General features: G+C 41.3%; 1 protein-coding gene across 9 annotated transcripts in view; it reads right to left on the minus strand.

Moving 5' to 3' along the window:
- Nucleotides 1-571: 571 nt before the first annotated feature.
- Nucleotides 572-22,797, minus strand: part of SYNE2 (spectrin repeat containing nuclear envelope protein 2) — a 174,777-nt gene continuing 152,551 nt past the window's right edge. For 7 of the 9 annotated variants that reach the window (XM_085225782.1, XM_085225787.1, XM_085225786.1 and 4 more), the window contains 17 exons: nt 19,110-19,272; nt 15,386-15,573; nt 15,094-15,244; nt 14,439-14,621; nt 12,945-13,082; nt 11,859-12,053; nt 10,740-11,022; nt 10,320-10,388; nt 9,387-9,523; nt 8,377-8,506; nt 7,042-7,253; nt 4,430-4,630; nt 3,935-4,063; nt 3,536-3,727; nt 2,790-2,879; nt 2,513-2,559; nt 572-1,849 (listed from right to left, as the gene is read on the minus strand). In XM_085225782.1, the coding sequence (XP_085081908.1) occupies nt 1,624-1,849; nt 2,513-2,559; nt 2,790-2,879; nt 3,536-3,727; nt 3,935-4,063; nt 4,430-4,630; nt 7,042-7,253; nt 8,377-8,506; nt 9,387-9,523; nt 10,320-10,388; nt 10,740-11,022; nt 11,859-12,053; nt 12,945-13,082; nt 14,439-14,621; nt 15,094-15,244; nt 15,386-15,573; nt 19,110-19,272 (2,734 nt within the window). In that variant the 3' untranslated portion in view covers nt 572-1,623. The remainder of the gene's footprint in view (nt 1,850-2,512; nt 2,560-2,789; nt 2,880-3,535; nt 3,728-3,934; nt 4,064-4,429; nt 4,631-7,041; nt 7,254-8,376; nt 8,507-9,386; nt 9,524-10,319; nt 10,389-10,739; nt 11,023-11,858; nt 12,054-12,944; nt 13,083-14,438; nt 14,622-15,093; nt 15,245-15,385; nt 15,574-19,109; nt 19,273-22,797) is intronic. The other 2 variants (XM_085225784.1, XM_085225783.1) reach the window with 1 other exon arrangement.

Genomic DNA, 22,797 nt, shown 5'->3' on the forward strand with positions numbered 1-22,797 from the left:
CTCCTCATATTATACATTACATCAGCTTGACAATTTGATATAACTGTATATAATAAGGAAATTGCAGGCTGTGAAATTCTCCTTCGACCTTTTAGCATTGTTCCAATTTTTATCCCTGCTTAGGTTGCTTAATGGCAGCAGAACTGAATATCATGTCAGCAAGTGACTATTAGTCCTCGGCAGAAAGGTTTGCATGGGCATTTGTGACAACCCAGCAATGAAATAATGGCTAGAGTTGGCTGACTTCTGCAGAGCCAGAAACTTAAATGAGCTCCATCTGAAAGTAATTGCTTTCAAAATACAAAATGATGATAGTGGAGGAAGTGGAGGTGGGGGAAGAGGGCCCATTCCTACCTCTTGGTACTATAGAGCTGTGAAACTCAACTCAAAGAGATTCCAATTTGGAATTTTTCTTCTCTTGCCCTGACAAGCAAGAGAGTGGTAATGCAGCTTTTGACACCGTTGCATGAGCATGCAAATATGTGGACTGACTTATCAGGGTGTGGAAGGGTCAGCACTGCTGGAACACACCGCTGGTTGCCCCGCATCACACGCACCGCTACACCCTGCAGACAGTGGCAGAATTTTAATGAGTACTTAAACTGTACAACGGAGAAGCAATGGTGAAGCTGACTGTACAATGTTTCTCAAGCCATTGCCTACACTGTCAATTTCATATTTAAGGTGGAGAATCTTACAGCGAGTTTATATATAAAAGAAAAAAAAGCACAATTCTCTCCCCAGATCCTGTACACTATTCAGCAGTTTAAAATCTGAAAAAAAAAAAAACTTTCATTAAAAAAGTCATTACAGTATTTGCATACATCAGGGATAGTCTACATAATTGTGTTCATCTAGAAAATCTGTGCATTTATAAACCATTTCCATGCACTGTAACAATTCTGTATTTCAAAAGTGGTACAAAAAGACAACACAGCAGTTCTAACCACTAGAAAATTACATGTAGAACAAAACAAATGTGCATCCTTTTATTGAATGTGTCAGATGAACAAAACACAGTAACAAAGATTCGGAAAAGATGCAGATTTCTATTTCCACCCAGTGATCACAGTACCAAAAGATACAGTAATGTGAAGCGTGTGCAGTAATCGGTTTAGGCAAAGTGCCTCTTCAACTGCTTGTTCATCGAGCCAACCCGAGACCAACTGCTGTGTTTGAGATTACTGTGAAGTAGTTTCTGCATCTAATAACTCAGTATTTGATCACCTTGCAAGCTTAAGTGCACTGCAGCTACAAAATAGTGTTCTATTGCATCAAAGTATAAAGTGTGTTGCTTACGGTTTAAAAATCTATAGAAAAAATTCATTTTCCGTACAAAAATGCTGAAACTTTCTCAAGATATACACTTGGAGATGTGAAATTAAACACATTCCCATCCACTGGAGAATGCTAAAATGTGAGGCTTTACTGAGCTGCAGCACAGGCTTGGGCAGCGGCGTGTAGGGTGGGAGGGTGCTGTAGTGGCCTGTTTAGGGAACTAACACAGCATACAAGTTTCTGTACTTAACTACGTGATATCACCACTTCATTGATGCCAGCAGCATAAAAATAAGCACCGCAAAGAGTGTGTTTTGGTATAAGTGAAGATCCCTGGGTTTCTTCCTATGTCGGTGGAGGCCCATTGGTGTATCGCAGCATAGGATAGAAAGAACGGGCGAAGTTGTTTGCCTGGGTGCAGCTGTAGTCTTCCTCAGAAGATGGAATCATGCATGCCAGAAGTAGAAGCAGTAGAAAGAACAACTGTAGGGGTAAAGCTGCTCGTAACACACGGTAAAAGAAGGAGGGGGACCGAGGGACCACGTGAGTCGGTTGTGCGTGGCTTTCAGCTCTGAAAAGAAGACACACACACACACACACAGAAACAGCAGTTCAGAGTTTGAATTAAGAAGTTATTTTAACTGCCTCTCAGGGGTTCATACCCTGTACCTTCCAGGGTACAGGGCTGCGCTGCACAAGAATGCTTTAAGTGTAACTTCAAAGCATGCAAGACTGCTCTGGAGGAAGCCAGCTGCTAGATTAGCTTTATATTTCTTCTTTATATTTCTGGAAAAGAAATTTTATTCAAAATAGCTCAGATCAGTGGGTTTTAAATGTATTTTTTGGGTTGCAAACGCATGTTTTCCTGCAGTCAAACAAGCCACTCTAAATACTTGGACCATGGAAAGCCACTGCTCCAGCCTGATAAGACTCTATTTTGCCTTTGTGTCACCACAATCAATCCTTTTAACAGACCCTAGCATAATGGAGGTGACATTTTTTCTTTCATGGTTTGTTTTCACTAAATGTCTCTAAGGTGCAAGTTGCTTTGTACAAGTATGTTGGTGACTTACTTAAAATGCAAATATTCCCCCATTTGGCTCAAAAAGATCTTCTCAAGAGGGAAGACAAGCTCAGATTGCACAGCAGTGCAGAAGCTGAGAAGCTCCATCTGTATGTTAGCTTACTTAAGAAGAACAGCTGCCTTACCACTCAGGTTAATACAAATTCATACCTTGTGTTGCTGTTTTTTCTGCCATCTGAAGTTCTCCTTATTGTCATCTGTTGAGAGAAATAATATCTATTAACCAGAATTCATAAACTATAGCACGGAATTTCTTTTTTAAAAGAAGGCAGTTGGAGGCTTTCAGTCCTGCTGTAAGTTCTGTAATACGATATACACATCTAAAAGGTAAAATGATTTCATCTGAGGAACCTTCAATTTAATCACACACACACATATGCTGACAGTGAAATGTTTTAAATAAACAAATAAATAAAAAAATACTAGCCTTCTTCACAGGAGGGCTGGATTTCACTGCAACTGGATGATAGACTTCTGAGTCCAAGTCATCTGGAACTGGCAGAAATACTCTGCTATCCTAAAAGGTAACCACATGTCCCTCTTTAAAATGCATCATCAAAATTCAAAACAGGTAAGAGTTCAGAATCATCTTCCACTGTTTCTCTACAGGTGCACAGCTTCTTTAGCTGTGCACAACCAGTAGTAAAGAGATGCTCTGGTTCTCTAGCATAACAGAACATTACCTGCTATGCTCACCAGAAGGAACTGCTAAGTAACAAACGTGCAGGTATTAACTCAAAAATATCTCCATCTGATAGTTCTCACTGATAAGCAGCATACTTCTGCTGAGTACTGAACTTGTGTGAGTTCATTATACACTCCTAGTCTGATATTTGGTATAGCTCATAGGATAAATTAGGTTAGAAGAGACCTCAGGAAGTTTATCTAGTTGAATCTCTTGTTCAGAGCAGGGTCAGCAATGAGATCAGAGCAGGTTATTAAAGGCTTTCTCCTGTTTGCTTTGAAACCCATCAGGGATGGAAACTGCACAAGCTCACAGTGCCATCTATTTCAGTGACCAATTAGTCTTGTGGTGCTAAAATTTTTACTTACATCAAGACTTAGCTTCTGAAGGTAGAATTACTGAAAAGTATTTATAAAAAACTGAACTGAAACTAATGCTATTACTCATGAATAAAAAAGACTGCTGAACAAGTATTTAAAATGACTCACCAGACTTCCTTGTAATGATTTCAAGTCATGTGAAACTTGCTCAATAAGCTGTTTCAGTTTCTTTCCAATCACATGGACCTTCTCATCAGCTTCAATGTAATCTTCGCCATCAGATTTAAGCAGCAGGTAAGCAGAGAGTTCTTGAAGACAGTTTACTTTAAGCTGCTGTTCCAGCAGCTCTTTCTCCAGTTGCTTAGAAGAAACAAACAAAAAGCAGTGCAACATCCCATAAGTGGATGAGCTTTAGAAAGTTTTAAAGAACAACACTACCTGCCTGTCCAAGCGCAGTACACGGGAATTGCTGTTACAGCTACATATGAAATGAACATATTGCTATTCCTTTTGTGGTGAGAGCTATTGATTTACTGGAAGAAGTGAGGTGCTACAGTCTCTACTTACCATTAACTCTTTCTGGCTTTCCAGTATTGTATGGGGGTCAGCATTTGGATCTGTGATTTGTGCCTCATTCCTTCGGCCTTCGGCACTTGCTAACCACAGGATTAGTTTTTGGCTCTGATCATGGAAGTCCTAGAGGAAGAAGTGAGAAGAGGAGAAGAAGAAGAAAGAAGAGAAAAAAAAATATTTTTGCAGCATTTTCAAAACAGGAGACCCAGCCCAGATGAGAAAGAGCTGACAGGTAATTAATAATCAAGGAGGCTTTAGTTAAACGAGTACATTCATAGGATAAGAAAAGCATTTTCCAGTTCAAAGATATTTTTGCCAAACCCTTCATACCCAACCAAGTCAAGTTTATCGTGAAAAGAAATAGGTGTTCCATTGTGAGCAACCATTCTGCAAACACGTAGAAGTTTGTCCCTTTGTTCTCTCCCCATATCTGTCCCACAGTAACATCCTCCAGAAGACTTTCCCATGTAAGCTGTATGTTGTATGCACCTGGCAATGCAGTAGGGCTTGCCGTAAACCTTTCCTCCAGTTGTCCAATGAGTGAGTGGCTTTCTCCCAACGCAAGTTCACCTTCCGAAGCCTGTTCTGAAGCTCTTTGAACTCTGTGCTATCCGCTTTCTGGAATTCTTTGCTGCTCAGGTTAACTGAAAGCACCACTGCCTTGTAGTTATCAAACGCTTTAAGTGTGTCCTGGTAGGAAAAGAGGATTAGGAGCTTCTAAGAACAATGAAAAACTTGTTTGTTATTTGCCATAAGATAGCCCCACCAAAAAAAAAAAAAGACAGGCACTGGGGAAAGCTGTTTAACATGTTCCTTAACAGTGTCTGAAAAGGTACCAGATTCAAAGTAGGTGCTCTTTTTTATTTTCTTCACTTTGAAGAAAACAAAGGTGCTTGGGCCTGTTCCATCAGTCACAAGCATTATGTCCTAATCCCCTTCTGCCCTTCCTTCCTCAGTGCTTAGAATTTCTGTCTCTTTTCTTGACATTTGTACAAATATTCTCATAGGTCATCGCGTGATATTTCTTTAGATTTATAGAGATTTAGCTATCCTCAGAATCCTTAAAATAATGCTGAAAGCTGGAGGTTTTCAGTCCATCCTCCCGTTCAAAGTAGGGGCAACATCAATCTCAGAGCACACTGCTCAGGGCCTCATCCACTCAAATTCTGCGTATCTCACAGGATGGAGAATCTGAATGTGGGTCCCTGGTCCCCTACATCAGTCCACCACTGTTGTGAAGAATTCTCTCTTTTCTCTAGTCAGAGTTTTTGTCGGCCCCTTTCTGACTTGTCAAGATCTTGCTGAATGGCCATCCTACCTGACTTCTTCCTCTCCCTTAAAATTGTAGGGGGAAATAAAGGCAGTTGTACGATACAACCATGACTTGGCAAATTCCACATTATGTTAACGTAGATTTCACTTTTTTTTTTTTTTTTTTTTTTTTTTTTAAGAGTGACAATGTCTTGGTCCCTCAAAAAGTTTACAGTTTGCATCAAGGATAATCAGTCTTTTTCAAATTGTGGGCTCCTGCAGTATAAAAGTAAGAGCTGCAGGATGAGTTCTGCACTCAACACAGCTCCAACTAAGAATCTGTTACAAAGACCAGACAGAAAAGCAATCTATATATTCTCAAGATCTGCAGCCCAGTTGTTAAAAACCACTGTCAGCCACATTTTGCCCGAAGAAGAATCCTGTATTCCTCCAAGCAGCAACGTTTCACTATCAGACAATACAAACGGTCCCACAGAGAAATCTAACTACCAGTAAGCTGGTGTGCAGCCAGACTGGTTTTATTCTTATCCAGGGCAATTGGGATGTCCTGATACCTCATAAACTTCACAGTCTTACACATATGCAAGCTGGCTCTTCTAAGGATTCAGAGAGACACGAGCTGTCTACGAAGGGGATTTACAACCATCTGGACTCCCCTTTAGCAAATGCACAGGAGAACAGCAGAACCTAAACTGTGCTCTTCAAAGAGGTCAGGCGCCCAACTGCAGCCTGATGAGAGGCACCTGCTGCCACAAACAAGGCATCACTTAAACCTTTCCTTGCACTTGGTGCCTGAGCCAGGCTGGCACAGAGAAGCAGGGCTCAACCTGAGGCATTTTGTTACCTAATTCTGCTGAGCCTAACACTCAAATGTACCTGGCACCCTGCCAGTTCAACCTGCAGACCTTATTTAGTCCTACTTAACTTATGGAAGCTGAGAGTCACAGTAGGTAATACAACAAGACTTCAGAGGTTGACAAACATTCACAGTAACATGTCTCTATTAATTACTCAGCTAAAAATTAGCAGAGACTTACTAATGAGCTTACTTTGTTTCTTGGTTTTAACTAATACATACTATTCAAATGAGAAATCTACATTTGCTGACTGAAAAACACAAGCACACGTTTTGAAATTTTGGATCTTTCAACAACTCAATTCTTGCTAAGGCAAAAATGCTATTTAAGAGCTAAGATTTTCTGCAAATACCATGCTGCTAAAAAAGAGAGCTTTAGGGCAGATCTTGCACAGTCACTCTGTTGGAGCTACAAAGAAACAAAACAAGACCAAAACAGGAGCTATGGCTACCGGCTGCAAAGTCTTGGCTGATTTTTTTTTTTTTAACTTAATTAATTTATAATCCCTTTCTGGTTTGCATAGAGGGGACTGGCACAGATCAGAGAACTGTGCCAGTACCACTCTTCAGAATACCCAACCACCCCAAGACAGGGCCAGACGCTTGCCAGCTGGAGTCTAAACCTTCATTTTTAAGCTTTATCTGTATTTTTTTTTCTAAAAGGAAAAGACCTAAAGAGAGATGTCTGGTGTCAAATGTTTTTGTTTAGAGAGAATAAATTGTCTTGGTAAGAAAACAGAAAAGGAGAAGCTTTTATTTAAGCCTGGCTGTCAGCAAATCTCTACAGATGAAGGCGGCACCTTGCTTAACTAGCCTCATCAGTCCTAGCCAACACAGCTTAGCTCCTCTGTGCCACAGACACACACACACTGTTATTAGCACAGGTGCTGCTGACATACCCTAGGAGCACAAGAGGTAATAATAAAGTGCATCAGCATCTCGAAATCCCACTTCTCAGCGTGCCATAACTTACTTTCAATTTCTTGACCCTTTGTTCCATCGCCTGCATGCTAGCTGGAGGTTTTGCTTTTTGCAGTTCTTCCAGCTCCTCCTCAGTTTTATCAAGCCAAGCAGAGACATCGCTGAGATCAGAGTTCACCTGCTGCCATTGCTGCAAGTGCTGCTTTATCCTAAGTTTATTTCTGAGGTCTTGAGCTTGGATGAGCTCCCACCTATCAATAATGCCTACAAGTGATAGAACAACAAACGCTTACATGAACATTCCATAAAACAGATGCAAGGGTTTTCAAAGATAAAGTACTCTACAATCTACCTAGGGCCAAATAAGTGCTGCCATTTACTACTTCATTTTTTATTTCTTGAGATAACACACTGTAACTTTGCATGCTACCGGGCAAGTTACCTATAGGAATGCTATAGAATTGTTATCACATTACTTCAGGACTGTTTTAATTCAGCTGGAAGCTTAGGACAAGTACAAGGAGATGGAATTCTGTGAACCCTGTTGTAATCTGATAGATACAACAATGGGACAAAGTATGATGCAGCAGTTTGGACTTGGGTTTATGTTTCACCAGTTCATGGCTAAAGGAGATGCAGACAGCACTTGTGCAATCACTGGCACTGTTTCTCCCAGCCTTTGTCAGAGGGTGTCCTACTCACCCACATACGGAATGTGGTCCATTTCTGATATTAGAAGCATAAGTTTAGCAAGCTGCAGCATATAGCTGCATTCTTCTTTTTGTCACTTAATTTGCTTTTACAATTGCAGTACAGACATGATCTTATTACAGTCTCAAGAATCTGAGACCAGGAACAGGGTTTCCAGAAAGGTTAAGAGAACCATCCTGTTGGCCTATTTTGAATTAAGGACTGCAGCGAATACAGTAAAGAACAAAGTACACTCCCAACTTTGACAAAACATTTCTGTGTATGGGAGCTGTAGTGTCTTGTTATACAGACTTTCAATAGCTAAGAGAATGAAGTCTGGCAACCTTGTTTTAGACAAAGAAACAGCCTTATTTGATTTGAAATCTGAATAAAAGTCTCTGAGGTACTCAGTATCCACACAAAAGTGAAATTCTTTCACTTCAACCAGTCAAGAGACATGAGTAAGAAAAATCTCAACTGGCAGAAAATGTAAAAGCTTAGAACAGAAAACTCAGGCTGGACAATATGAAGTGAGAATGCAGCTCAATGATTCTTAGCAAAATGCATTCATTTGGACTATAGAAATTTAATTGTATTTTACTCCCAAGGCAAATGTGCTTCCCTTGGCCTATTTCTGCTTTGTCTCCCCAAGAGCCTCAGGGCAAAAACTACAACACATTGCCTGAATGCTCTGTACCTGACTGCTTCTCTGCAGCTGTGATAGTCACAAGCTCTTGGTCATCCTGGGGTTCTTCATCACTCATGTTAGCAGATGTGATGTTCTCCTTGTTGACACTGCTGCTGCTTGCAGAGCTGAGCTGCTTCACCTGGAATGACATTTTGGTGGGTGAGCTCAGGGTGTTAACAAGTCATCAAAGTCAAGCTTCATTTGTGTTTGGATTGCTGCTGAGCTCTCACGAGTCAGACTTAGCATTGGGCTTCTGCTTCTTTGCTAACAGTTTAGGCTGGCTCTCTATGTTTCTTGGGAAACAAACACCATGTTGACATTAATTATTACAAGACTGGACATGAAAGTGGCACTACGTGTACCAGACAGCCTACACCTGCTGATGCTCTTTGTTAGATTCCAGTTCTCGATAATATGATACTAAGGCTTCACAACTGCATTAATGGTGACAAAAGCAGCCATGTAGCAGTACCACCTTGTGTATGAAAGAGGGCTGACAGTGGTCCAGATCCACTGAGCCTGGGAGCTTCTGGTGAAGCCACATCTGGAAACCAGCCACCAGCAGACAACAAGGCCTCACTACTTTTTTGATTGTCCTGAAGCAGATTAGATTGTGGGCTGCAAGCTAGAAAAGGACTCTCCAAATCAGTCTGCTTAGTAAAGGGAGATATTTTAAGTAAATACCAAGGGAAGATGTTCACACATACCCTCTTTGGAGAGGTAAGCTCTCTCAGAATCATACTATGACCAGAGGATGGTCCTCTGTCCTGATTTTATGATTTTTTGACTGATTCTGATCAGGATCCTAACACATTGTTCTGAATTGCTTTGGAGAAACTTCTCTAGTGAGTGCATAGATGGAGACCCTCAACAGTTCCCTGAGTCACCAGAAAGAATGTCTATGTTTCCATACAGTGAACATGCCTGCCACCAACTAATCTTTTCCCTGATGCTGGAGGAGGGAAGAAGATGGAACTACACAAAGCATACGTTCAGTGCCCAAAGAGCTTCCAACTCACATAGCCTGGCTTATAGGGGGTGCTCGTCTCTGGACCAGACAGTACATCACCAACAATCTCTGCCTGGTTGTATCGGTGTTTCCTGCAGACAGGGCTCTCTGGAGAATGCCAGGGATGAGCTTCTGAAACAGTCTTTCCTGAAACAAATAAAATGAAGGCTGAATGCCATGAGTGCAAATTCCCACCTCCATAAGGAAACTGTTGCTTTGTATTAAGTTAGAAAGCGCTCTAAATAAAATGGCATCGTTATGGCATAAAAACGACAGTTTTGCAGCTTTCCTTGCAAAGCATGCACATTTGCAAAACATCAACAGTGTTTCGAAGGTAATGAGATGACAGCCATGCAGTTATGGGACATTCTGTTCTCTTCTGGAAAATGCTTGAATACAGGGATGAGTTCAAAATAAATAAATACACACAAATGAAAAAGGCTGCACTGCGGTTTTGGAAAGCTTGCATCCCAACGATACTAACACACCTCTGCAACACATTTCAGAGATGAGTCTAGGTAAGTCCTAAACACTTGTTCTGCATCTAACAGACAGGACACGCACGATTCTGTCACACACGATGCAAAACCCAAAAAAAATACTTTCAGAATTGGAATTACTACTTTCAGTAATTACATAATCAAAATTGGAGCCAACCAAAAAAGTGATACTACCCAGAACACACCACCAAGAAAGTACCAGAAGACTTTGGATCGATACAATGAAATGCGCGTTAACCACCTTGGCAAAATCTAAATGGCATGTTTTTGACTGCTTTGTAATGTACATGTGGATACTGCAGCGTAAGAACACCATGGCAGGATGAGGCATGGTGTCCACACAAGGCAGGAAGTCAGACATTACGTATGAGAGAGGTTGAGGAATATAGCGTGCAGCACAGGGAGATTGCCATGTTCAGACACATGCATTAGCAGGTGCCTACCAGAAGATGCTTTCAAAGTTTTTGTGGTCATTTTAAGATATGCCTCAGGATTTTCAGTGATTTCTACATCTGAAAAAAGAATAATGTCATTTTCCTCACCATGCAGTATTTGCCAGCTATTAAAAACAACTGAAACAATAAGGGTCAACAGAGACAATAAAATAAAAAGTTATTGGCACTATTTCCATCAGACATTTTTAAAAACTAAGGCTTCTTAAAACCTTCTTTCTTACAATATAAACTAGGTCTAGACAACACGATTCCCTCCAGGAAAACACTTAAGAGATGAGACTGCTTACATCTATTAACAGTGTGGAAACCAACCAATAGTGTGGAAACAAGACCTCAATTCCCTCCCTTCCCACACACAGGGACATCCTGCAACTGTCTCCAAAGCAGCAGCCAGCAATAGGTTCTCACCTGACAAAGCACTGTAGTACGTCGCTTCTTCTTCATCCTCGTGAGACGAAGAGCCCCCAACATCACCTGTGTGATCCCACTCAAGTGGGATGGAGTCAACACTGACAGGAGTCTCACAGCCTGATCTTTCATGACCTTGAGTAGGTGGCATAAGGTGGCAAAGGGACTGTGGGGAAGAGGGCCCCTCACTGATGGCCTTCTTATGCCAGGGATCGTTCTGGATTTCCCTGGAGTCTTCTGGATCTGTTTCATTTTCAGAGGTCTCTTTTTCATCATCTAATCCCTAAAAAGGTAAAATATTGTTGTATATTAGCTATTACTAACAAGCAATAATTGTCAAAGATCTGCACTGCTAACTCAGTGACACAATACCACTGAGGACAGTTTTGTGGTGACTTGCAGTAACCCAAGACACAAGTCCAAAGAGAAGCATCATTTCTGCATCCTTCCTCTTTTGCCAAAACAATCCTCACATCAGCAGCTACTTCTCTTCCAAGACACTCAACTACTACCACAGCATCTCTCTCTAGTTTGCAGAGAGGGGTCTCCAGTTCCAAACAGATTGCATGGGTCAGCAATGAAGTGATGATCTGGTACGGGTGAAAAGCTATTCTTAGATGTTCATGTTACCTATTCCACTTGCTTTTCAAATAAATGTTCTTTCTTTTTGAGCCAAAGCAAACCGGGGGTCGACTAAATGTTCCCAGCAGAAAGTAAAGAGCCTGCTGCTCCCCCAGCTCAGAGTTGCCATAAGAAAGGGGACTGATGGACCTCTCAAAGAAATCCATAAAAAGTTATTGTAATCACCTTATTGGAATTAAAGAAAATAAAGTGATATGAAAAATAAGAAAAAGCTTCTGAAGCCCTCAAATCACTACTATATCAATATTAACTATGCGAGTTACTTTCGTGCCATCATCCATTCTGTGCACATGGAGACCCAACAGGAGAGAAGTAAGGAGACAAAGCAAAAATTTAGCAAACTTGGTACAGCTGCTGAGGGATTTCCTGCCCCTGTGAGCTCAGTATGCTTGGTCAAGCTGCTGGGGATAAGCACTAAGCACTGCCCTTCAAACACCAGAATCTTGCCAAAGTATCAAAACAATTCTTGCTTCTTACGGGATGTCTTGAAGTCAGCCTTTGATGGAAGCGGGCAACTCGCCCAAACACCTCCTGGCAGTATCTGTGAAGTTCTTCCAATTCATCTTCAATCAGGATAGCATCCAAAGGCTCGCTCTTCTGAATTAACTGCTCCCCAAAAACGATTAACTGATCAATCTTATTGGTGTGCAGTGTTATTTCCTGCTGAAAACCCTATTTGAAACATACAAAACAATTAGACCACTTCCATAGCTCCCCTTCATAGCCCAAACTTTGTCCATTTCTTACTACAGGAAAAGAGCAGCAATTGGCATTGCTGGCCAATTTCATTTGGTAAATATCTTTTAACTGAAGAGGTGCAGAGGTTTGTTTTATTAGCAAGATTATAGTTCCAAATGAAGTGGTGTTTTCCACATGTATATATCAGTATGACTGCTCTGTCCTGAGCCTGCAGGGGATTGCAACGTGAGAGTTCAGATCATCAGTTTATTTTTCCATTTGGTACACAAGATCTTTTTCTCAGTAGTAGAGAAGTTTATCTGGTTAAGCTTACAGCCTACCAAACAGCAAATCTGCATCCCAGTGCAATTAATAGTGTAGGAGAAAAGGGGAAAAACAGCATATAAGCAGGTAGCAAAGAGCCAATGTGTTTTAGAATCACTACACATGCATATTGTCTTCTTTCTCTTAAAGTTCCAGTTACAAGCAATGCACTCAAAGGAGAGACCCTACCTTAATACTGATTCAATTTTCCCTAGGAAAGAGCGCCTGAATTTAGGAATGCAGCTTTTACTATTAACCCACACGTGCTCTCTCCCAGACAGATTTCACTGTCACTGAAACACTGACAGTACAACTTTTGGAGAAAATGGAAGGATAGAACTGAGCTTGAACACTGACTCTGAATTAGAACACTGTGTAGTTTATAGTTTAACACTGATTCAGAGAGTAAGTCTTGATAAAATACTGGTGTCCTAAAATAGTCTTACAAAGATCTGTTGCCTGTTGTGAAGCTCCAGAAAAAACAGATGATTCTGTCAAGAGAGGGCAGCCCGCTAAGATTAGCTTGGTTCTACTAAACAGCTGCTTTATAAGCATACGTACATTTAACTGGCGCATTTTGTCATCAAAGTTACTTTTTGAGAAGTGCTCCACATTTGTCAGCTGGAGATCCATTTCTGTGAGCCAAACAAGGATGTTTTCCCTCGTTGCCTCAAACTCATCTCTGCGATTGGTGAAGTGCTGAATAGAAAGAAGGAAGCCACTGTTATAAAAATTTACTAACTGAAAAAAAACATCATGGGAGCTCCCTGAAACAAGTTTTTTCACAGCTGCTGTTCACCTAAATGGCCTTCAGGACACAAATGACAGCATGTCATGTACACAAACTGTGCCCTTCCTATGGTGATGCTGCCATGAAGTGTCGTATGCCATCACACTGTTTGTATGGGAGAGAGAATAAAACTTCAGCAGTGCAAGGTGCTTTTATATAAATAATTCTTGCTTCCATACAGCATAACAAAAATACCTTCTCCCACAGGGAGTCATTTGGACTAAGGGTCGATCATTTCAGTTGTCCTAAATTTAGAAGAAAATTAGACAAAGGAAGCCATTCCCATCTCTAGTTAAACTCAAGTAATAAAAACTATGCTAATTAAAATCAGTAAAACAATGGAGAGGCAAGATTGTGGATGTTGACACAGACATAGTGGATGCACCACTAGTCATGGAAGGCAGGAGGAGCCCTCTGCCACTGTCTCCCATGGAAACTGCTAATGGCCTTGCAGCTTGCAGTGCCCCAGTTCTCAGTGGATTTTCTTCTCAGAAAGGGAATTATATAACTTCCCAAACATGACACCTCCTAACTGCACCGATCAAATCCCTCCAGATATCTCACAGCCTCATCCATTGGCCATTGGGAATGAATAGTTATCCCTGTCAATTGCTTGCAGTATTGCTGTATTTAAAAATCATGAAGTGACAAGATTTCCAAGGGAACATCAGGGAAAATCTGCCCAGAAATCAGTTTAACTTGACTTAGGAAAAATCATCCTTAACTACAGGACAGCTGTCTAAAAGTCACATGTATACTCTTCAACAACATTCTTCTTATAAGCAGAGAGCGTAGCATGAGGCAGTGACAGCACATACCCCTCCATCACACCTCCATGCTTCAAGCCTAGTAGGTGAATCATAACTTGGAGGGAAGCAGAGCTGCATTGTGAACTCCAGAATGTTTGTACACTGGGGCCTTCTGTCTCTGCCTTTTATTTTTGCAAGTGTATGAATGGATCTAGCCACGACAGAGATGACTAAAAGGAGAGCATGACAGGAGTGCTAAGGCCCACAGCACATTTTCCCAAATTTGGGCCAATTCTTCACCTACACTTCTTCACTTATCAAGAACCCATCTGCCAAGGACATGTTTGCACCACGTACTGGTGACCTTTCCAGAGGTGCTCTCTGCTCTCTCACGCCGGTAAATCAAGACACAACTCAACACAACACAGTTGCAGTTGAATACGTGTTTTGCCCTTCTGTATCTCCTATAGGAACCTGAAAGTGCTCCTTAACTCCCTCACCTCGCCACTCAATTACCTTGAGTCTCCTCAGAATGGCAGCGACTCTTTTCTGGAGGTTGTCCCAGCGCTGGTTGCCTTCATGTACCATCTGCTTCAGCTTGCTGGCAGAGTCAGTGCGGTTCTCGCGGGCAAGGCGCCTGTACTGCTTATTGATCAGCTCCAACTGAGTGAGCCGTTCATGGATTTGCCGTTGGAATGCCTGCAAAGTAAATGGAGAAACTCAGCCCCCTTGCTGACAAGAGAAAGAAGTGGGATAATACTATCCATTGAGAGAGATGAAGATACCCTTAAAAAAAAAAAAAAAAAAACACCAAAAACAACAGACTTTCCAACTACAAAATTAAGTCATATTTAAAGTCATCTGCTTAACTTCAGCTCATTAGGAAGAAAAAAAACAACAAGAAAAAACAAAAATAAATCCTTAAGTTGTAAGAGAGATTGTGTTGGATCAGAATATTATATTCTCCCCATAAAAAAAAAAAAACAGAGACAAACAGACCAGCCAGATATCTGGTAGTCATAATACTGCTATATTATGTATGATTGCTGTACCTTAACTTCAAATTACAGAATGTATTTTTCAGTAATCCGAGCATTTTGTAGAGGCAGTAAGCACTCAGCAGTCTGCCCAGCCAGCTGCTAAGCATACAAACAAGTTGTTAAAAATTCACCTCAAACTTCTTCAGCTCCTCTTTCGCATGTGTATACAAAACCTCTGAAGAGTTGGGGCTAGCTGCTGTCCTTTCAGCTGATTTTAGCCAATCTTCAAAGCGAGAATAGTCATCCAAAAACCTCTGCCATAGGCGCCAGGTTTCCTCAATTCTGACAGGGAGAAGTAAAAATGGAAGAGTTTTATCACAAGCTTATCATTTTTTATTTCTTTCCAAAATTCAATTTGTGGCAAAAGCATTTCTTCAGATTGCTGACCCAAACTTCTTTAGGAGCTGCTGGGCACAGACTTACTTCATTCGCCTCTCCATCGACATGGCACAAATGTTTCTCCACCGTCTGTCCAAACTCCTGCTAGTCTGCTGGATGGAGTCGCACTCCGTCTCATTAGCACATGCATCTGAATCGTGCAGCAGAACTTCACAAATATTAAAGACAGACTCCACTCCAGCTGTGTGCTGTTCTATGTCCCGTTGCAGATCCTGCATCGACAAAAGAAGGGTTTAAGTGGAAGGCAACACATGTGGCTAGACGTCAGACATCCATTTTCAAAATGCTGCAGAAGATGGGGAAAGAGCAATTTGTATGTCAGTAAAAGGTTACTTGGCTTAAGGACGAAGGCTTGAGGATGGGCTGCATAGGAGACAGAAGACAGATCAGGACAGAACTACCATAGTAAAAAAGGAATTGTCCAGATGGATTTCTCAGTGAAAGCACAATCTTTTCACGAACAGTATGGACAATTTTATCATGCATTCAAAATCCAAACCTTACACACACTGTAAATGCATACTTATTTATTTTGACTATACCAGATGACAGTATGTCCTGTCAGCTTACCACAGTGTAAGACTTGATAGAGAACTCATTGTACACTTCCTGTACTCCAGCAACTGCAAGATCACAGACTGATATCACAAACTGCAGAAGCGCAGCAAAAGAGCAGCCAGTGTTGCACTGCTTTTCTTATTGCCCTTATTATCACAGATTCTATGATTCCATTCTTTTTGCTCTTCCAGAGCTCCTGTTTCAACAGACTATTTTAAAGGGTCTGGCAAAGACCCTTTGTCTTATCTACATGTTTCTTCTCACTTCTCCGTCCTATTCTGGTAGCTCTTTCTGTACATGTAACTATTCTGAAAGTCAAAATAAGTGAAGAACACAAAAAGAAAGCCTTACCAAGGTATTTCATCTTGAAAAAGTAACTCTGCACAACATTACCAGTGTGAATATTAGTGAAGTGAGAATGCCCACTCTCTTTCCATTTTTCAACCCATTCCTGGTTTCCCTAAAAAGGGTATAGAGCCTCTAACCAGAATAAAACAGAGAACAACAGCAAACACTAACAAATATTTTTCTGACAGCACCAAGAACTCCTGTTAAAAGGTTGATTGCAGAGAACAGAAGCAACAGATGAAGCAGATCTGGTGTAGCTCTAGACTGAAATCAAAGCAACACAACACCAAAAAAGTCCACCCAGACGTTATTTGTAGGAAATACAAGAGGAATTGAAGGAAGGTCTTCCCTGAAATTAACAAGGAGCTGAGTATCACCTTGTGGAAGACTTTACTGTTATCTAAGCACTTGAAAGAAGGGCTAAGCCAGAAATAGTAATAATTTGGCTTGTAGGATTTGTGATAACATACCAAAATCTTCAAACAGATAAGAGACTGCCAGAAGAAAACCCTGCATCATTTTTGATAACTTATTAATGATTCAAAGTTGTTCTCTGAGTGCAAGGCAGAGGTGTCCTTGTAGTACAGTCTCTACTTCTCAAGGCAGCTCTACCCCACTGCTATTACCAAGAGAGATTCTTCTGAATCTGTTAAACTACTCTGGATTTACAACTATATTTCTAAAAATGAGAATCTGGAACACAGATTACAAAACCATCTTACTTACATTACGACATGGTGCTGAGACAGTTTAATTACTTTTGCTCATGCCTGGTTTCATATGCAATAACCCCAGGCAGAATCCTTGCTGTTTTCACAGCTGTTATTCCAAATGACCTGACTGCATTATGGTGAGAGAAACACAACCAAACCATGGGGCCAAGAACATATCTTGAGCCCCAAAAGGTACTTTTCCATCAGCTTAAGCAGTCTACATCCTGCTAGACTTCTGCATTGGTGAAATCAACTTGCAATCTAAAAAGGAGTATTATTCATGTTTCAGTCTTCATCCTTCAGCTGAACAAACACATCCTAAAACATCTCTCTGGATGCACAATGCTTTTAAATGTCATTAGTCAAGACTGAACAAGTAAAGCTTTTCCATCTGAGGATGTCAAACAAACAAAGCCTGCAGGGCATATTTCTCACCAACACTTTGCACTTGCTGAAATATTCATTCAAATAAAACCAGGAGGGATCTCTTTACTTGTTGCATTTAGATAAAAGTTTTGCTAGTATGTTTTTCCTACAGTCTTTTTAGTCAGCACAAGCTTCTCATGTTCAACCTGCTAGAAGTTTACAGTAGGAGTCTGGAGGTGCTCCACTGAGAGGTCTCCACTGACAAACCAAGTAGTAAGGCAGTAGATAGCTCTGAGAAGCAAATGATGGCTCTTGCCACAACGACTTGAGTTTGGAAAAGAATTCCTATGCACCCATCTTTCTTCTCTGCATGGCAATTTATCACAGCCTTTGAGAAATGCAAAAGGTTTGGATGGGGAGAAAATACTTTCATATTGTTTAGATGACTATTCACAGTGTAGATGGAGCCATGAGACCACAGGACCAAAGGTTCTGGTGTTTGACCAGCTGCTGGCATTGGTGGGAGCCATCCCCACTCCTGTCACAGAGCCACAGGCTCTTCCCATGATCTCTGGGACATGAGGCAACTGAGAGCCATAGCATGTCTGGGTCTGGGTCAGTAAAGGATCTTTTATTAGAAAAGTAAGCAGCAGCCAGAGAGATAAAAGATGGAAAGGATGGGAAGAACACTCTTAAAAGGCAGATGCCATAAAGTTCCACACTTTACTGCTTTATTCTTGATCTTCAGTTTTAGGGCTAATACTCAGAAGACAGCCATGTGATTCTCAGCCTTCCTAAGGAGGTACTGAGAACCTGGGCAGACTTGTAGCACAGAGGAAAGGTTGACACAGTTTATGCTGCTCTACCAGCAAAGTCTGCGCTTTGGAGAAGCTCCTTTTCCTTCCCCAGCTGCTAGAGAAAGAAGTTTTACTACAGGACATCTCAACCTGCACTTCCTTTTGGCTGGAAAAGCTTGCACACTCAGTTGTAACCAGCCCTTGCCATCTTCAGCACTTAAAAACTAGCACAGATCTTTAAGAGCTCCTTGATAAGCCACTGTCTTGGAGAAAAGCCTACATGCACTCCACCAATGGCCAGTACTACTAGGCTGGTTCATACTTATGCCTCAGCAGGATTCATGCACCATCCCACAGTATCCTGTGGCAATACTGTCTGCAAGTAGAGAAGGAAGGAGAGAGAGCTAGAGAGTGCAATACCTCATATCATAGCACTTACATCTGTCACGGCCAGCTTGCTTCCGTGATTCAGGCTTTGCAATGCTGAGCCTAGGTCATCTATCTTCCTGGCTGAGGAACCTGGGCTTGTTCAGCCCAGTGAAGAGAAGGCTGTGGGGAGAACTCACTGTGGCTTTTCACTACTTAAAAGGAGCTTATTATCAGGAGAGAGAACAACTTTTTACATGGTCTGATAGTGACAGGACAAGGGGGAATGGTTTTAAACAAAAGGTGCCTTGTCTAGCCCTTATAAGGTTGAACTTAACTGGGCAAAAACTCTGATGTGAAAAAGCTGTTCTTTGTACTTCGTGAGTATTTTTCAGTGGAAGGGAGAAGAGGGAGCAGACCAACACTTACAATACTGAAACAACAACAAGCAAATAAAAATTTTCTACATAAAGCATCTTGGCAGGAACATGCAGTGAAAGTTAGAAGGCCTGGCTAAAGAAAAGAGAAAGGTGATTTCAAACTGGGACCAATTGTCAGCAAATTTTTAGTTCATTCGCTTTGGCTGCTCCTATTTCCCACCTGCTGTTCCGCCAGTCTCTTCTGGATTTCTTGGTCATCACAGATGTCATAAACAACAGGCTTAGAAAGTTCTGACTCAATCCGGGCCAACCAGGTGCGAAGGTTACTCATGTTTTTGTCCAAAAGTTGTATAAAAGCAAATGTTTCCTTCAGTTTCTTCACCCTAAGCAAACCAGGAAGAACATTTTGTTACAAAGATCTGTAATCAGTGGAAATTATGTTAGCAGAAGGTGACAACAGGCACGGCTTTCAGAAGGATGTACTATCACACCAACCTGTTGTCTGTAAACCAGAGCCATATTTTAGTTAAAAGCTACCTAAATTGGCTCAGCAAGCCTCTGCTCTACAAATGCAGGAAGGTCTTGTATGAATTACTTACTGAAGCTAAACGAGCAGTGTCAAATTTGTAGCCTCATTCATCTGTTGCTCAGGTCTTCAGTTCATTCTTGGGCATTTGTCTAAGTGGGTTCTTGTACTGTAACACGCCTCAGTTAAACTGAAATGGGTACCTATGCCCTGATGTACCTGCTGTGAATGATGTTCAAGGCTTTCATCATCAACCACCAGGCCTATCCTAAGCAGCAGGACTGCCAGCAAGATATTGCTTGCCAGTGGAAACAGAATTGTGCCCACACCAAATGTCCAACATTCTGGGTAAACAAATGCTGACAGTAGAGGAGAAGGTCTGAGCTATAACAGCTTCAGACCTCACAGTGCTATGGTGAAAGTTCTTCTAAGCAACAAACTGAAATGTGTGGAGAGATGCCAGACTCTCCTAGCGGGTGAAAATGAAAAAAAAAAAAAACCAAAACAACAAACACTGAAAAAGGGAAATATCCAACAGCTGGAGAGTCATTCACCACACAAGCAAATAAACTATAACATTTACTTTTCTTACAGCTGTTTATAGCACAGCTCTCAAAACACAGACAAACGTTTTACAGCCTTTACAAAATATTCCCATGTCAAAATCCTTTATAAACCTCTCAAACTACCCAACTAGCCTGGTTACAAATTTTTGTGAATTTATCTTCATGCATTGGAGGAGTATCTGCTAAACCACCTCACCACTCTCACGTGTCCTCTTCTAATTCTCATTTATTGCCATTCCCACTAACAATTACCAAAAAGCCCAATACTGGATGAAATACATCTCTTCTGACTTCAGTTTGATATCAGAGCTTTCCAACCACATTTTGATTGTTAGTCTAAGAAAAAAAAAAAAAAAATTCTACATCCTGATTTTAATCAGACCTACTTTAAACATCTAAATTATAAGATAGGATGAACTGTACCAAACAGCACCTACTTCTCTCCGTGAATAGCACTGGTTTATAATGCAGTACTATAAACACCAACTGGAGTCAGGTGAAATTATTTCTCCCCTGCCCTAGAGAAAGCACACTTCCAGCTGGCATAATTTCTGTACACTAACCCTCCTGGCCTCTTTCATCCCTCTGTTGTCCCATTCTGACCCTACACCTTGGAATGGATTTTTGGACCTCATATGAGATTTTAAAAACACCAATTTCTGTATTAAGCTTAAGTGACTGCCTAATCTAAATCAAGTGCAGTGCTAAAAGTTTGGCACGAAGTGTGAAAAGGTCAAAACATTTCCCATTTATCAGCTACTGTGAACTATTTGTCAAATGTTGCAGCAGGGAACTGTCACCAGATAAACAATACCAGCAGCTGGGACATCCAAGATGAACGCTAACTCACTTGTTTGCAGCAGCATTGTGCAAAGCTAGGAATGGGGCTGGGAGGGAGGGAGATGTAATCTCACCTAACGCAGGCAGGGACGGATTACATGAAGGCAGAAGTGCCCTTCCAGCATTCCAGGCTGCAGGCTTCATGCAAAGGACCTGCCTCTCCTTGCAGGAAAAAAATGAGTTTTCTTGTTCACTGCCTGACTGCCAAGCTGTTCTAGCCAGTGTTAGAGGAGTCCAAACGGCCTGAAATTGAGTGGGTTTTGCATTTGCCCATTGTAGCATATGATACAACAAGAGATATGTGGGATAGCTAATCCACGATGAATATATCACTCTGTGAGCAAGGACTGATCTTATTAGCAATCTTAAGGCAACCAAACAGGACACAGACGTCAGCTGGACACTCGATTTAAGGTTAAATACTTATGGAGATGTGGGAATGATTGTGCTGGATTTGTTCACTTCTGCTGAGTGTTGCCAGGGTATCAAGTAAGGCAAGCAAATTTGGGGTCTCATAGGGACTATCAGCATAGGAAGCAATTTCCCCTACCTCTTGTTTCGAAAGGATCAGGCAGAATTTTCAGACAGTTTTACAGTGTGGCCAAGAAGAGAATAATCCTATAAGTAGGACTCCTGGAGACAATATTCAGCAATTCTGCACTCTCCAGAATGTAAAATTAGTCTAGTCTGGTTGATTCAACCCTTTAAGCCAACCTGAAGGATCTGGCCCAAGTCTGTGGTTCACCTGCAAAGCCACTGATACTGGTGAAAAGCACAAAGCAGTCTGCTCCTTTACACCAACAGTGTTTTCCACTGCTGCAGCTGTCAGAAGAAGTCAGGGGGTGACAAAAGAATTCAGCAGCTCTTGCTTTCATTAACAAGCTCTTTTCAGAACTCTGCTCTCAAGTTCAGTCCTTTATGCAGAAGGCATCTGGTTTGCAACCAAACAGCTGCTACATAAATCTTCCCATTACTGGTCCTGCTTCCATTAAGTGGTTTTCAATGAAGATGTCACACTTCAGTAATCATACAGCTTTTTCTTGTGCTGTCACAGGCTGGCAGTAAATTGCCCAAGAAGACCTAATTCTCACTCCACTCTCTTTCCTGCTCCTGTCCCACCAGCCAATCTTGATCCACTTGATTATAACATTCAGCAGGCCTGTGGCTCACCAAAGGCAGGTGACTGACCTGGCAGCCCTTCTTGGTGGAAAGATGGGACAGTATGGGCTCTGTGTTGAATACAGAAAGAAGGAACCAACAGAAGAACCACAAAAAATTTAAGCCAAACATCTGCACAGTTGCACTGCTAATTCTTCAGACCAGTTAGAATGAAACAAGGCTTAACTGCTGCCCTAAACGGCAGATGAAGCAAAGAGCATCATTCAAAATGGAGAACTCTAAATATGTCAATACACTGGCATAAATGTGGTTGTTATCAGACTTTTGACCAACAGCTACTGTCATTCTGCAAAGGTAGCTGCTGCTCTCCTGTACAGAGGCTTTCTGCTTTGAGAATGTCTTGCAAGAGATGCATGTGTTGGAATCATCCGATGCCACTGCCTACTTGCTGAGTCCATAGTTCAGGACACAGTATTGTTCCTCTGCTTCCTTTACTCCTTTTTCAATCTACATCCACCTATTTTCTGTCTTAAAGTTGCATTACAGAAAAATTCATGGGTTACAAGCCACGGGTTACTTTATTCAACTTGCACGCTGGGTAACAGGTAGGTGGATATGGACAAGGTGGTCCAAAGCTAAACTAAGGCATATTCAATTATAATTAAACATTTATGCCTTGATGACTGACTGCATATCCAACAAATAAGACAAACAATAGCTTCAAGGAGAGTGGTAGCATGAACTTGTATTTATTTTCTAGCAGTTGCCTTCACAGATGCACTGCTGTAAATATCTAATGTAATTTGTTACATATTCTGGGAAGAATGGCATTTGTCAGTCACTGAACCACCATTAAT

Source organism: Meleagris gallopavo, chromosome 5 (assembly GCF_905368555.1).
Source record: "Meleagris gallopavo chromosome 5, MGAL_WU_HG_1.1, whole genome shotgun sequence".
In the NCBI taxonomy this organism is placed as follows: domain Eukaryota; kingdom Metazoa; phylum Chordata; class Aves; order Galliformes; family Phasianidae; genus Meleagris; species Meleagris gallopavo.